Source organism: Drosophila ficusphila, unplaced genomic scaffold (assembly GCF_018152265.1).
Source record: "Drosophila ficusphila isolate 14025-0441.05 unplaced genomic scaffold, ASM1815226v1 contig_197, whole genome shotgun sequence".
NCBI classification, from domain to species: Eukaryota; Metazoa; Arthropoda; class Insecta; order Diptera; family Drosophilidae; genus Drosophila; species Drosophila ficusphila.
In genome coordinates, this window is record NW_025064091.1 from 2303084 (window position 1) to 2315106 (window position 12023).

At 39.0% G+C, this 12023-nt stretch overlaps 2 protein-coding genes and 1 long non-coding RNA gene across 3 annotated transcripts; 1 reads left to right on the forward strand and 2 right to left on the reverse strand.

The window, feature by feature from the left end:
* Positions 1–482: 482 nt before the first annotated feature.
* Positions 483–1612, reverse strand: LOC108102117 (ras-related protein Rab-21). Its single transcript, XM_017206780.2, has 2 exons — positions 1396–1612; positions 483–1329 (listed from the first exon to the last, which is right to left on the reverse strand). The coding sequence occupies exons 1-2, from the start codon at positions 1457–1459 to the stop codon at positions 731–733; spliced, it is 663 nt and encodes a 220-aa protein (XP_017062269.1). The 5' UTR covers positions 1460–1612; the 3' UTR covers positions 483–730.
* Positions 1613–3349: 1737 nt separating this feature from the next.
* On the reverse strand, positions 3350–3902 carry LOC108102174. Its single transcript, XR_001772148.1, has 3 exons — positions 3861–3902; positions 3735–3802; positions 3350–3510 (listed from the first exon to the last, which is right to left on the reverse strand). It is a non-coding gene; the product is annotated as an uncharacterized LOC108102174 (long non-coding RNA).
* A 57-nt stretch (positions 3903–3959) lies between these two features.
* LOC108102173 (cytochrome c oxidase assembly factor 7 homolog) lies at positions 3960–6231 on the forward strand. The gene is made up of 3 exons (XM_017206878.2): positions 3960–4161; positions 4258–4547; positions 5455–6231. The coding sequence occupies exons 1-3, from the start codon at positions 4062–4064 to the stop codon at positions 5863–5865; spliced, it is 801 nt and encodes a 266-aa protein (XP_017062367.1). The 5' UTR covers positions 3960–4061; the 3' UTR covers positions 5866–6231.
* The last annotated feature ends 5792 nt before the right edge of the window (positions 6232–12023 follow it).

The window sequence follows — 12023 nt, forward strand, 5'->3', positions numbered from 1 at the left end:
GGACCAAGGTTGCACCATCATTAGGAGACGAGTCGGTGTGTAATGAGCATTCAATTAGCCTGTCAAGTGTCATTAATAACAAGGTGGGCGGAATGGGAGGTTTCCGAATGCACCAACTTGAACTCATTGCTGAGTAAAGTAATGAACTTTTTGTATAACCTGTGCTTTACTAATTTTCTATAGCGTAAGCCTGACTACACATATTTCCAAGGGAGCAGTCCTAAAGGGATTATATCGATCAGTCATGCGCAAAAAAAAACTGTTTCTGTCTGAACTCAATAGATAAACCTCATTTCTTATAGATATTTTTGACTTTGCTTCTTTTACTTCAATTAAGTCAAAAGTTATTGCTTAAAGTGCTGTAAGAAAGTCGTCATTGGTGACACATAGCAGTATGGTTTATAGATAAACACCAACTGGCTATCAGCTCGAAAGCCGAAACGTACTGATTTCTACCGTCCTCCCCCTGAAAACAAGATAAGTGCAAGTACAAAATAATTTATTGCTTGGCGCACACAAAGAGCGGAGAAAATCGAATGTCGAAATGGCAAACACTAAAGCAATTTGGAAAACAATAATGAGGATCAACATAGTACGCGGATTAGTTTGGTTTTAGAGTTATTTGATAACAGAAACACGGGCTACAAGTAAAGTTATAATATATACACAAGATGAACATCAGCTACAGGGGTACTAGTACATAATTATGATTACTATCACAATGGGGACACTAAATGCCGCAGCAAGATCGCTGACCCGCAGGATCGCCGGGATCCGTGGCCTCCGACTCCTCGACGTTGCTGAGGGCATCTGTATCCGGATTCTGAAGGCGCAGCGGACTCGCATCCGACTCCCGCTGTCTGAGTTGCATCAGGTAAGTGAGCAGCTCGAAGAGCTCAGCCACGCCCTCGTTCTCTTTGGCCGAGGTTTCCACATACTGGGCGCCCACTGTGCGCGCGTACTGAAGTGCCTCTTCGTGCGCCACCGCCCTCTGCTCCTCCAGATCAGTCTTGTTGCCCACGATTATCAGAGCAATCTCCGTTCCTCGCATCTGCCGGAGTTCCCGCACCCAGGACTTGACCTTCTGGAACGAGTCCTGATCGGTTATGTCGTAGACGAGCAGGGCGCCGTCGGATCCTCGATAGTAGATGGGTCCCAGGGCGTGGAACCGCTCCTGGCCAGCCGTATCCCAGATGTTCAGCTGGGCCCTCCGCCCGTCCTCAAGGGACACCTTGCGGGACACAAAGGAAGCCTGTAGAGTGCTCAAATGCTGGGCGTTGAATCGATCTTCCATGTAGCGCAGCACAAGCGACGTCTTGCCCACACAACCTGCAATTATCAGGTAGCTTTATGGCTTATTCGGCATTATGGGACTTCGCGGAACGCGGAACCCACCTTCGCCCAGCAGCACCGCCTTGAAATTCAGGGTAGGACCGCTCCTCGACCTGCGCGCGCTCATTGTCGATTCCCGATTCCTAGCTGTCCAGCCTGGATGCACATTGGTTTCCAGAGGGGACACGGAAAAACGAAAAGAAACAAGATGAAATGGTAAATTTTTTTGAGAGCTACAAAAACAATCGATGTAGCATCGATAGTATCGGCGTTTGTAAACAGTTCCTGTCACCGATGGTTTTCGATTGTTGTCAGATGATGTAAACGCGCCAAGTTGCCAAGTTTTTTAAGGGGGGTAAGGTTTTAAAATTTTTTTTTTACATTTTTTTTTTTTTTTTTTCTGAATGACCAATGTGTCGAGAACATTGTGTAAAAATTTTGAGTCAATTAAAGTTAAACTAACAGAGTTACAGCGTTTTAAGCAACCGTATTTGGACGTATTTTCACGTATAAAAATACTTTGAATCGATTTTGCCGAAGACGTTATTTTGAAAGTCGGTGAACATCAGAACTCAAAATCTACTGAACCGATCCTTTTCAAATTTTTAACACAAATTCTCAATATAAATACGCAGGTAATCAGGAAGAGTTTTTTTAATTTGTAATTTTTTTCTATTTTTAAAAAATAAATTAACAGCGATTTTTTAAGCTAAAATCGCACTTTTCACTTTCAAGTGCTCCCAAAAATAGACAAAAAATAAATTTAAAAAAAACTCTTCCTGATTACCTCTGGAAATTCATTGTCTTTACAACGCATATCACATTTTATTTTTAAGATGATCCGTTAACGCCCTATGATGTTCACCGCAAAACAACTTTTTCTTTAGGCGCTTCGGAAGACTAACCGCCACAGGCGTATTTCTTAATATTTTTTAATAATTTTTTTTTCTAATACTCTTTAAAAGTTAAACAATAACATGTAATTGAGCTCAATAATATAAACTTACTCATTTCGGCGCGAAAAAAAATCAAACATGGCCCTTTTTTTGGCCTTTAAAACCTTACCCCCCCCTTAAAGACATTTAAAACAAAAGATCGAGTGTCAGCGTTTATCCTAGCAAATGCCAATAAAAAGCATATTTAACGAGATTTGTGTTAAGAAAAAGTATCTTCAAAATTTAGGAAATGACAATTTTTCTGAAAGAAGATGTCAGTGGTATTTTAACTTCCAGAAGTCAGTTACTTATCTTACTTATTATTAATGTGGTTATGGAAGCTATACGGCTTACGACTATGAGTTTTTATTCCTTTTTTTTTTCTTATAAATGTCAAGCCTCCTGTATGCCTTTCATTTTCTACTGCGTCTCTCTAAGCCAGCCAGCGGAGTAAAAGAAGGTAAAGAGTGCAAACATATGTATGTAAGGTATTATTTTCAAAATCATTTAAGTACTCACCTCTTTAATTTTTAAAATTCAAGCTAAAAGAAATCATTTTGCATCCAGTTTGAGTGAAAAGTCGATATGGCCAGAATTTGTAAAACGAATTTTTAGTTCTACAAAATTCTGCCCATATCGACATTTGAAAGTGCTCAGTGGAAATCAGTGTTTTTCGTTATTTATAATTCCCAGTTATTTGGCTTGAATGAACTCTGTAGAATTGCACTATCAATGCCAAATAGACACGGCAAATGTTTCATGAAATGTGCTTTGCGAGAATTAACTGTTAGTGTGCCTGATCTAAAAGCGTTTTGTGTATCTATTGGTATCAATGGGAAACTCGCTGCAGTGTGTACTGTCTATTTGAATCTTGACTTTTCATTTGAAGGTGACTGACGGAATATCATCGATAGTGCCGATTTATGGGATGCAGCGATACTATCGAAGAAACCATCGATTTTTGTTCCAGCTAGGGGTGCAGAAACATCGATGTTCGCGTCCATCGATGTTTTCGATGTTTTCAAAAAAAACATCGAGTGAAACATCGATGTTTAAAAAAAAAGAAAAGGCAAAACAATACAAACGATAACAATGAGGTTTATTTGAGATCAATATATAGTGAGCATAGTCAAGGAATCCCAGATGCATCACCGTGAATTCCTCGCAGTCGTTTCGTACGCAAACCAAGTGCCTTGTTCTGTTATGGGAGACTCCGTCTCCTCTTCCTCTGTCGGTTCCGCTCCTATTACACCAATAAAAAAAAATGGATGTTACCAAACTGTATGTAATTTAAAATATTCATTAAACAACATTATCAAACAATAGCTACTTTATTTTAAGGCTTGCGCCAAATTTTTGCGGCATTAGTTATTTTTCGCTAATTTATGAATGTATGTGTGTACAGACACATACTTGCACACATATCTAAGGGAAGAAGCTTGTAAAGAAGATACATATATAACTTACTTTTCAGGTAATTCTCCATCTTGCCGTTGTCTTCCATCGACGTCCACCAACACCATCAACCAGAAATCCTAAATATTATCAACAATTTTGTTAGTTGTTAGAAAAAAATTTAATTAATTTACTTACAATTTGTTTGCACCGAACGCAGAGTTGTTAGTGAAAACATCGATGGTGGTCACGAACCATCGATGGTTACGATGTTTTGAAAACATCGATGTTATCGATGTTTCACTCGATGTTTCTGCACCCCTAGTTCCAGCCGCAGTCAACACAACACGCAGAGGACAAGCATAATTTTCTTTTGTTATCTATTAAAAATCGTTGACCATGGCATACGACCTGAAGAAGGAGTCGGACGTGAAGGAGTACATCGACAAGTTGGGCGTGGAGTACCGGTTCGGGTGTTATTCCGAGAAGAAGCCGGAAGGTAAGCAGCGCAGTCGGCGGCGACCGAGCCGCGCCAACAACAACTCCGATCTATAACCTAGGTTTTGCGGGTATTACAAAACAAATCGCATTGCAGCCTGCCACCTACTCGGCGACTACCTTGAGGGCATCAAAAAGGATTTCGAGAAGGCATCCAAGGTCTACAAATCGACGTGCGACGACTACGGTTACGCAAAGTCCTGCTACAAGTACGGCAACTACAGCTTCCTGGGCAAGGGCAAGAGCGGGAGCAAGGGAGACCCCCGGGCGGCATACGAATACTACGAGAAGGGCTGCAACCTAAACGACTCGGACGCCTGCCTTCACTCTGGCCTGCTGCTTGTCTCCCGGTCTATGCCCAAGGAGATCGACAGGAACGTGCCAAAGGTAATGGTTCCAGGACACTGATTCCTTCGATCAAGTGGTTAATCTTTGCCGCGAAAGTTGCATTGTCTTTTTTATTCAGCGCAAGATCTGAGAAAACATCAAGATCATGACTGTAGGAAATCATATTATAAAATAGATGTACAGCTTCACCTCCTAAAGCGTACATCAGGTTAGACCGTTTGTGTGCATATGTAGATAGTTAGGAGCGCCATTGGGAGAAATTACTACCCTTTGTAAATCCTTATTGCCTCTTTTAAGGGTAAAAGTTTGTATATGTACAAATAACAGGAAAGAAAGCTAGCTATATTTTGCAATAGTTGAATAGAAAGGTTACTATTGATAACATAATAGTGCTCGAATTAGATAAGTTAGACAAATTACGTATATCCATTTTGGCATTCAATTCGTCATCCTATATATAAAATCGTATAAAATAATACACTAGCTTCAGAATTTTTTTGTTTGATTTTTAAAAATCTATAATTTGTATTTCGCAAAGTTTAAACACAAATTACAGGTAATTTAAATTGTAATGTCTAAATTCCCGAAGGTATATGACATTCTCCTCCATATCCGCCCACTCGCCCCATATAGTTTGCGAAAAGGCGGACAAACTATGCGTGTCTATATCAACCTGCATGATGATCAGATTAATAATATGTATGTTTTATTGGTTCGAAAGCGTCGGTTTCACAGCGCTATAATTTGCTGATGGCTATGTTTCAATAGCAATTAGTGTAAAAGGTATTAAAAATAGATACAGTTAAACAACTAAAATTGTTCTAAAAATGTGTAAACATTTCGAAAACATTAGTACAAAGTGTGCTATAGGGCAGGGTCTACGGGTATTTTGAAACTTTAAATACATAACGCTAAATAACAAGTCAATTTATAATTTCTCCAACAGGGCTTGGAGTTCTTGACCAAGAGCTGCGACATGAACAACGCCACCGCCTGCTTCTACCTCTCCGGCATGCACATCTCGGGCGTGCAGAAAAAGCCTGAACAGAGCGCAGCGACTGCATCCGCCGGGAGTGGGCCTGCGCCACCGCCTGTTGCAAAGACGCCGCTGAAGGACTCCGACTACATTGTGCTGAAAGACATGAAGAAGGCGTTCCAATTCGCCCGCAAGGCGTGCGAGCTCCGCAACATGTACGCGTGTGCCAATCTCAGCCAGATGTACGCCCGCGGCGACGGGATCGAGAAGAACGAGAAGGAAGCTGAGAAGTACAAGAAGCTGGCCCTCGAGATGCAGGACGAGGTGAAGAAGCAGCAGGAGACGCTTGGCTTTCAGCAGGGCGTCGGCATGCCCAATTGACTTAGAATCAGTTCGATTCCTACTTTCATCTTTTGTTGTTCTTTCGCCCTCGCTTAGACCAATGTCTTTTTGTCTTTACGTGTAAATTAGTTGGGTTTCTGTTTACCCTATGCTATGCCCTTACACCTTTCCGGTCGGTTCAACACCAGTGGTTAAACTATCCAAATTGTGTTTTTCATTTCTGTGTACATATCCCGCATTTGCTTGCGGCGGAGCGAGAGAGAGAGAGGTGTGAGGAGAGAAATTTCTAGTTTTAATTGTTAAAGTTATCAAGTAGCAAACGAAGACCTTAAAAAAATTCTGTTGATACCTTAAATACAAAATACAAACCAGTTCTACCAAAGGACGTAGACCAAAAAACTTTAATTACACTGTTTTTCATTGCCTCTCAACTAGTTTTTGGATCCACGTCCACAGCAACTATCTTTACTCGCGATCAATTTAAAATCAATCTGTATAGGGTAGTGTACAGTGCGGTTCGGGTAAGTAGGCCATTGTGAATTATTTGTTTCTATAGCTCTTCTTATTTGATCAAAAACTCTTTTCTATACTTTCACTGCGGAAGCAAGCCCGGATCATCATGATCCCAAAGCCAAGCAAGCCACTATCCCAAGTTGATTCCTACCGCCCAATCAGCCTACTATCCACTTTGTCGAAAGTGTTCGAGCGGATTCTACTCAGTAGACTGTTGGAACTACCACAAGTAGAAGGCCATATTCCTCAACACCAGTTCGGCTTCAGAAAATCCCACGGCTGCCCAGAACAAGTTCATCGCCTAGTCAACCATATCACCCACGGACTCGAGCATAAACTGCACACTATAGGCGTCTTCCTTGACGTCAAACAAGCCTTTGACAAGGTGTGGCATGAGGGCCTTCTTTACAAAATCAAGGAACTTCTCCCTGCACCCTATTTTGCCATCCTAAGGTCTTTCATTGCCGATCGAACCTTTGTTGTAGCAGTAAGGGACTCACTATCCAGCTTATCGAACATACACGCAGGAGTGCCCCAAGGAAGTGTACTTGGTCCGTTCCTATACACCATGTACACAAGCGATATGCCAGTTCCGTCACCCACCACAGACGCTCGTATGCTTCTGGCTACTTACGCCGACGATACGGCCTTGCTTGCATCCCACTCGTCTCAGCTGACAGCTTCGGCTGCTGTTCAGGACTGGCTAAATGCGATGGAGCGCTGGACCAAGCAATGGAACATTGCAATAAATTGCAGCAAGTCGGCATGCGTCACTTTTTCTCTAAGACTAGTGATTGGCATCGTCCATACTTTCAACGGTGACGCCATTGAAAACGCCTCCTCTCACTGCTACTTGGGTGTACACTTGGATCACTGGCTCATATGGAACACCCACATCACGGCGATCAGAGCTAAGTGCGTTCGCAAACTCCAGAAGCTCGATTGGCTCCTGAGATCCACAAGCCTCCAGCTTTCGACTAAAGTTTTACTCATCAAGGCAATCCTTACGCCAACATGGACGTACGCTATCGAGGTATGGGGCACCGCATCCAAGCACCAGCTAAACAGACTGAGGGTAGTGCAGGCACGTGCTGCTCGACGGGCATCGGGACTCCCCTGGTATGTGACAAACCAGGCCATCCAAAACGATCTACGCCTTGTTCCTGTGGGCGACCTCCTAAATCAACACAGCCGACGGTACTCGGATAGGCTAACGAGTCACCCAAATCCACTGGCTAGCAGGCTGGTCGACCCGCAAACTCTTAGACGTTTGAAGAGATTCCACCCCAGCGATTTGTCTTCCCGTGTTGTACACTAATTTTTGTAAAGATATGTAAATAATTGTAAATTATTGTAAATAGTTGTAAATATTTGTATATACCATAGCCCAGGTCCATATCCCATATGTACCACACCTACCCCATCTTCTAAACGCCCGGTTATGCTCAGATGGTCCTGAACGATTCCGGCGACAATAATAAATATCGAAAAAAAAAAAAAAAAAAATATACTTTCACTGCCTACTTTTAGGCAACCGTGTTTTGCGAATTACATACCTAAAAATGCCAATTCCACAGGATGAAAATTATTTCTTAACCTAATGACTTAAAAAAGGATATATGACCCCATAAAGTGTAGACATACTCAGACAAGTCCATCTTACTATGACTGTTTGCCATTAGTTCTGTCTGTCCGTAAAATTATTCGTATAAAGTGAAAATCGCAAAATTCACTGGCTCCCATTGATTAAAATATTATATTAGAATTAAACATGCATATTCTATTGCTGAACGTACAAGAAAATAAGTTTTTATAAAGTGCCACCTCCACATTTAATTTAAATTTTCTGTATAAACGTCCAGATCTGATATTCGGGGAACTCGACTATAGCGTTTCCTATTTTTATACCCTTGCAGAGCAAAGGGTAGCAAAGTCAGATGTATTCAACGCAGTGAAGAAGACACCTCAGACCCCACAAAGTATATATATTCTTGATCAGCATCACGATCAGAATCCAAATACCTCTGCACGTCTGTCCGAATGCCCATCTGTCCTCCTGTCGGTTTCTGTGTAAACTAGTCTCTCAGTTTTAAAGCTATCTTGCTGAAACTTTCCCAAAAGGTGTGTAGTTATTGCACGCAGTATATAAGTCGGAACGAGCCGGATCGGCCGACTATATCGGATAGCTCCCATACGAGAGCATGAAATAAAAAATTCTCACGCCGTTGTTTTTCATCAGATCGTCTTCATGTCTTCCAGATGGCGTTTTCTAACTACTATTGAATTTCTGATTAAATATTATCAAAATTGGATAACTCTATCATATAGCTGCCATAGGAAAGATAAAAAAAATTTATATATAAATAATGGAAAACAAATTATAAAGTCGAGGTTTTTAATTATGAGCATGATTTTTGGAACATCGAGTTTTATAAATACCCTTGAATCGGGAAAAAAATTTTCATTAAAATCGGACTACTATAATCATATAGCTCCCATAAGAAAGATCAAAAATATATACAGAAATAACGGAAATAAAATGATAACATCGATGTTTTTCAATGACTCTATTCATATTTCATATTACTTCACATATTTCAAATTACATTTCATCAAAATCGGGCAACTATATCATATAGCTGTCATATGAACAATAGAAATAGAAAATATGGAAAATTAATAGAAAAATTGTGATAGCTTTGATGTTGTTTATCCTTTATGTATTTTGTTCAACATATTTGATGACTGCAAGGGTATATAAGCTTCGGCTTGCCGAAGCTAGCTTCCTTTCTTGTTTTTTATTCTATAAAATGGTTAAAAATATTTATTTAGGATTACGTTCATTCATGCTTACTAACAATGAAGCTATGCGTTTTATTTTTATTCAATCGTTTTATCTGAAGATTCCGATCAAGAAAGCAAATACCTCTACTAAATATCTGCGAAACTGAGACTTACTTGCGAAACCTTAAGGCGGATAGATAACCATTTTTAAATGGACAGATTGCGCGGATTGAAAATATGTATACATTTTATTTTTTTTTTGGGTTGGGATAAACCTTTTGCAAAGCTAAATAAACAACAGCACTTTTATGGCACCTATGCGAAATAGTATTATTTTCTAAAATATTTTGTAAGCTTAAATACACTGTTCGTATCTTTCTATTGAGACTTTGTAATCGTCTGTTCTACTGTCTATTTTAATAGATGTTCGCTTAATTAAAAAGCTCTTCGTCAATTAGTGACTGTTTAGTTATATGACGATGGCCCCCATCTTCTCAATCCAAATGCCCACTTATATCTGCGTATCGCCGTATTTGTGTTTGCGGACTGATTTTCGGAAGATCCATTTGTATCTAAGATACATATATGTATCTTACGGCGTCGTCAAAGAAAGGCAGTGGCTCACATGCCACGTAAGCTGAGAATATGCTTTAAACATATTCTATAGTAGTAAATTCTTCTCATGGGCACCGCCACGGAAGTATCGTACCGTACAGGTCTCGCTAGTTATGCCGAAAAGCTAGATTTATTTGTTGAATAACGACTGCAAAGAATGAAATTAAACCCCAACTAGCAACATAGCAAAGGACTTAAACTATATTGAGTGTACATGTACCCTTACATACTTGATCAGCTTCTATAATCGTGTGAATTTAGATGTCTAAATCCAACTAAAGCTGTTCCGCTTAAACCTAATTAACCTAATCAAAGAAATATGATAAGCTTCCAAATCTCCGGTTGTTTTAAATATTTGTTTTGGTTTTTGGTTTCCAATTTCGACTAATTAGGTGAAAGTTTGCGATAAGAAAGTTTTCTTCTATAAAACCGTTATCGCAAGACCGTTTTAGCATTTTATATTAAGTTAATTTTATAAAAACCATTTTAAAATGTCATCGAAAATTGTAATACTAAATAATTTACTGGAAAGTTTTGAAATGTAATTTTTATTTGTAACTCCACGCTCATTGATTACAAGCACGTAAACGATAGAGAAAAGATTCCTAGTAAAGCCAACTTAATTAACTTGATTTTTAACTTAAAAATTTTTCGTAAAACACATAACATAAAATTTGTATTCCACCGAAAAATATAGCTATGCATTTTTTGATATTTTGTATACCTTGAGGAAATAGTGCCAAAAAGCCCAACAAATTTTTAAGAAAACGGGCTAGTCGCCTGTCATTGATCTAATTATTAGTAATCAGGAAAAACAAAATCGAAGTTTGTACCTTTTCGAAACGTTCAGCTCAAATCTCTTAGTATTATTATTATTTAAACATCTATGAACCTGGGAGTATAGTGAAAAAAGATCAACCGTCTTTCGTAATTTTAATTAAAACGCAATTACCCGAGAAAACAATTTTTCGGTAAGTCATATTTGGCAAAGTCTATGACTATTTCGACAGAGTTCCAGAATTACCGTCATTGAGTTGAAGTTGTTATACTTAATTAAAATACTCTTAAGCAATAAGAATAAATAAAAAATAATGTACATCTTAAATCAAAGGAAATTGCTATATCGATTTATAGTGATCTAACTCAAATATGACTGAAGAAGTAATACCCTGAAATAAAAAATATTTTATTGATGGGCTTCAGGATCTAAATGGCTGTGAAATTGGGCCTATATTTATTATTTTTTGAATAGTGTTATTAGAACGTTGCTTTGCTAAGCACCCGGGTATTTATCATCTTTTCAGTTTTTTCGGTGTAGGACCAGAAAAATCTGGATGGAGAATGTATGGGCCAGGTGCCAAGCCCCAAGCGATGGCACGAGTCTGCGCTTAACTCTAATTAGTTGATCGCTCTACCATGACTTGACCTTTGCGGATCGTCAATGCCCACTCTGGCCGAATAAAATTGACCAAATGAAAATAAAACAAAAAGGGAAAACTGAATAACTGAAACATTGACGAACAATGCACCCCCACAACCAGCACAAACGTTCTCGGGAAAAATGAAATACAAACACGCACACCAGCCAGCAATCCGCCTTTGAATAACTGCTGGTATTTGTCTAAAGTCAGTTAAACTGTATTTTAGTAGCACACATAGTATGTATATAGTGCACACACGCTCGGATCCAGAGCCAAATCAAGCTCGGCGAATAAAAAAAACAAAAATGATGAAAAGAAGCTAGCTTTGGCAAGCCGAATCCGATATACCCCTTCAGTTAAACCCAAAATCGATTGGATTTCTTTCTTTTATTACTCAAATACTAGCAATCGAATTGGATCTTCTAAAAAAACCAATTTATGTCGATTTTTCTATTGATTTTATAATGTTTTCAATGGTATGTAGGTAGGTAATGATAATGACAATGGTAAGGTCGTTCAAATCATTATTCCTTTTATTAAACTCATAAATAATTTTTGTATATCAAAGCTTATTAATATTTTAAAAAGATGATATAGGATTTTGATTTCTGCATTATATACAACATGCCACCAAAAAACAATGTTTTGGGCAAAGTTTCAGCAAGAAAGCTTAAAAACTAAGAGACTTGTTTGCATAAGAATATTAATAAAGAAAGACAGACTGTCAGACATGCCTAAAACGACAAGTGTGCTGATGCTCATAAAGAATATATTATACATACTCTTTGAGTTCGGATGCACCCAATTCACTACGTAGCAAGCTTCTGACTAAAATTATAACACCCCCTGCAAGAGTATGAAAAT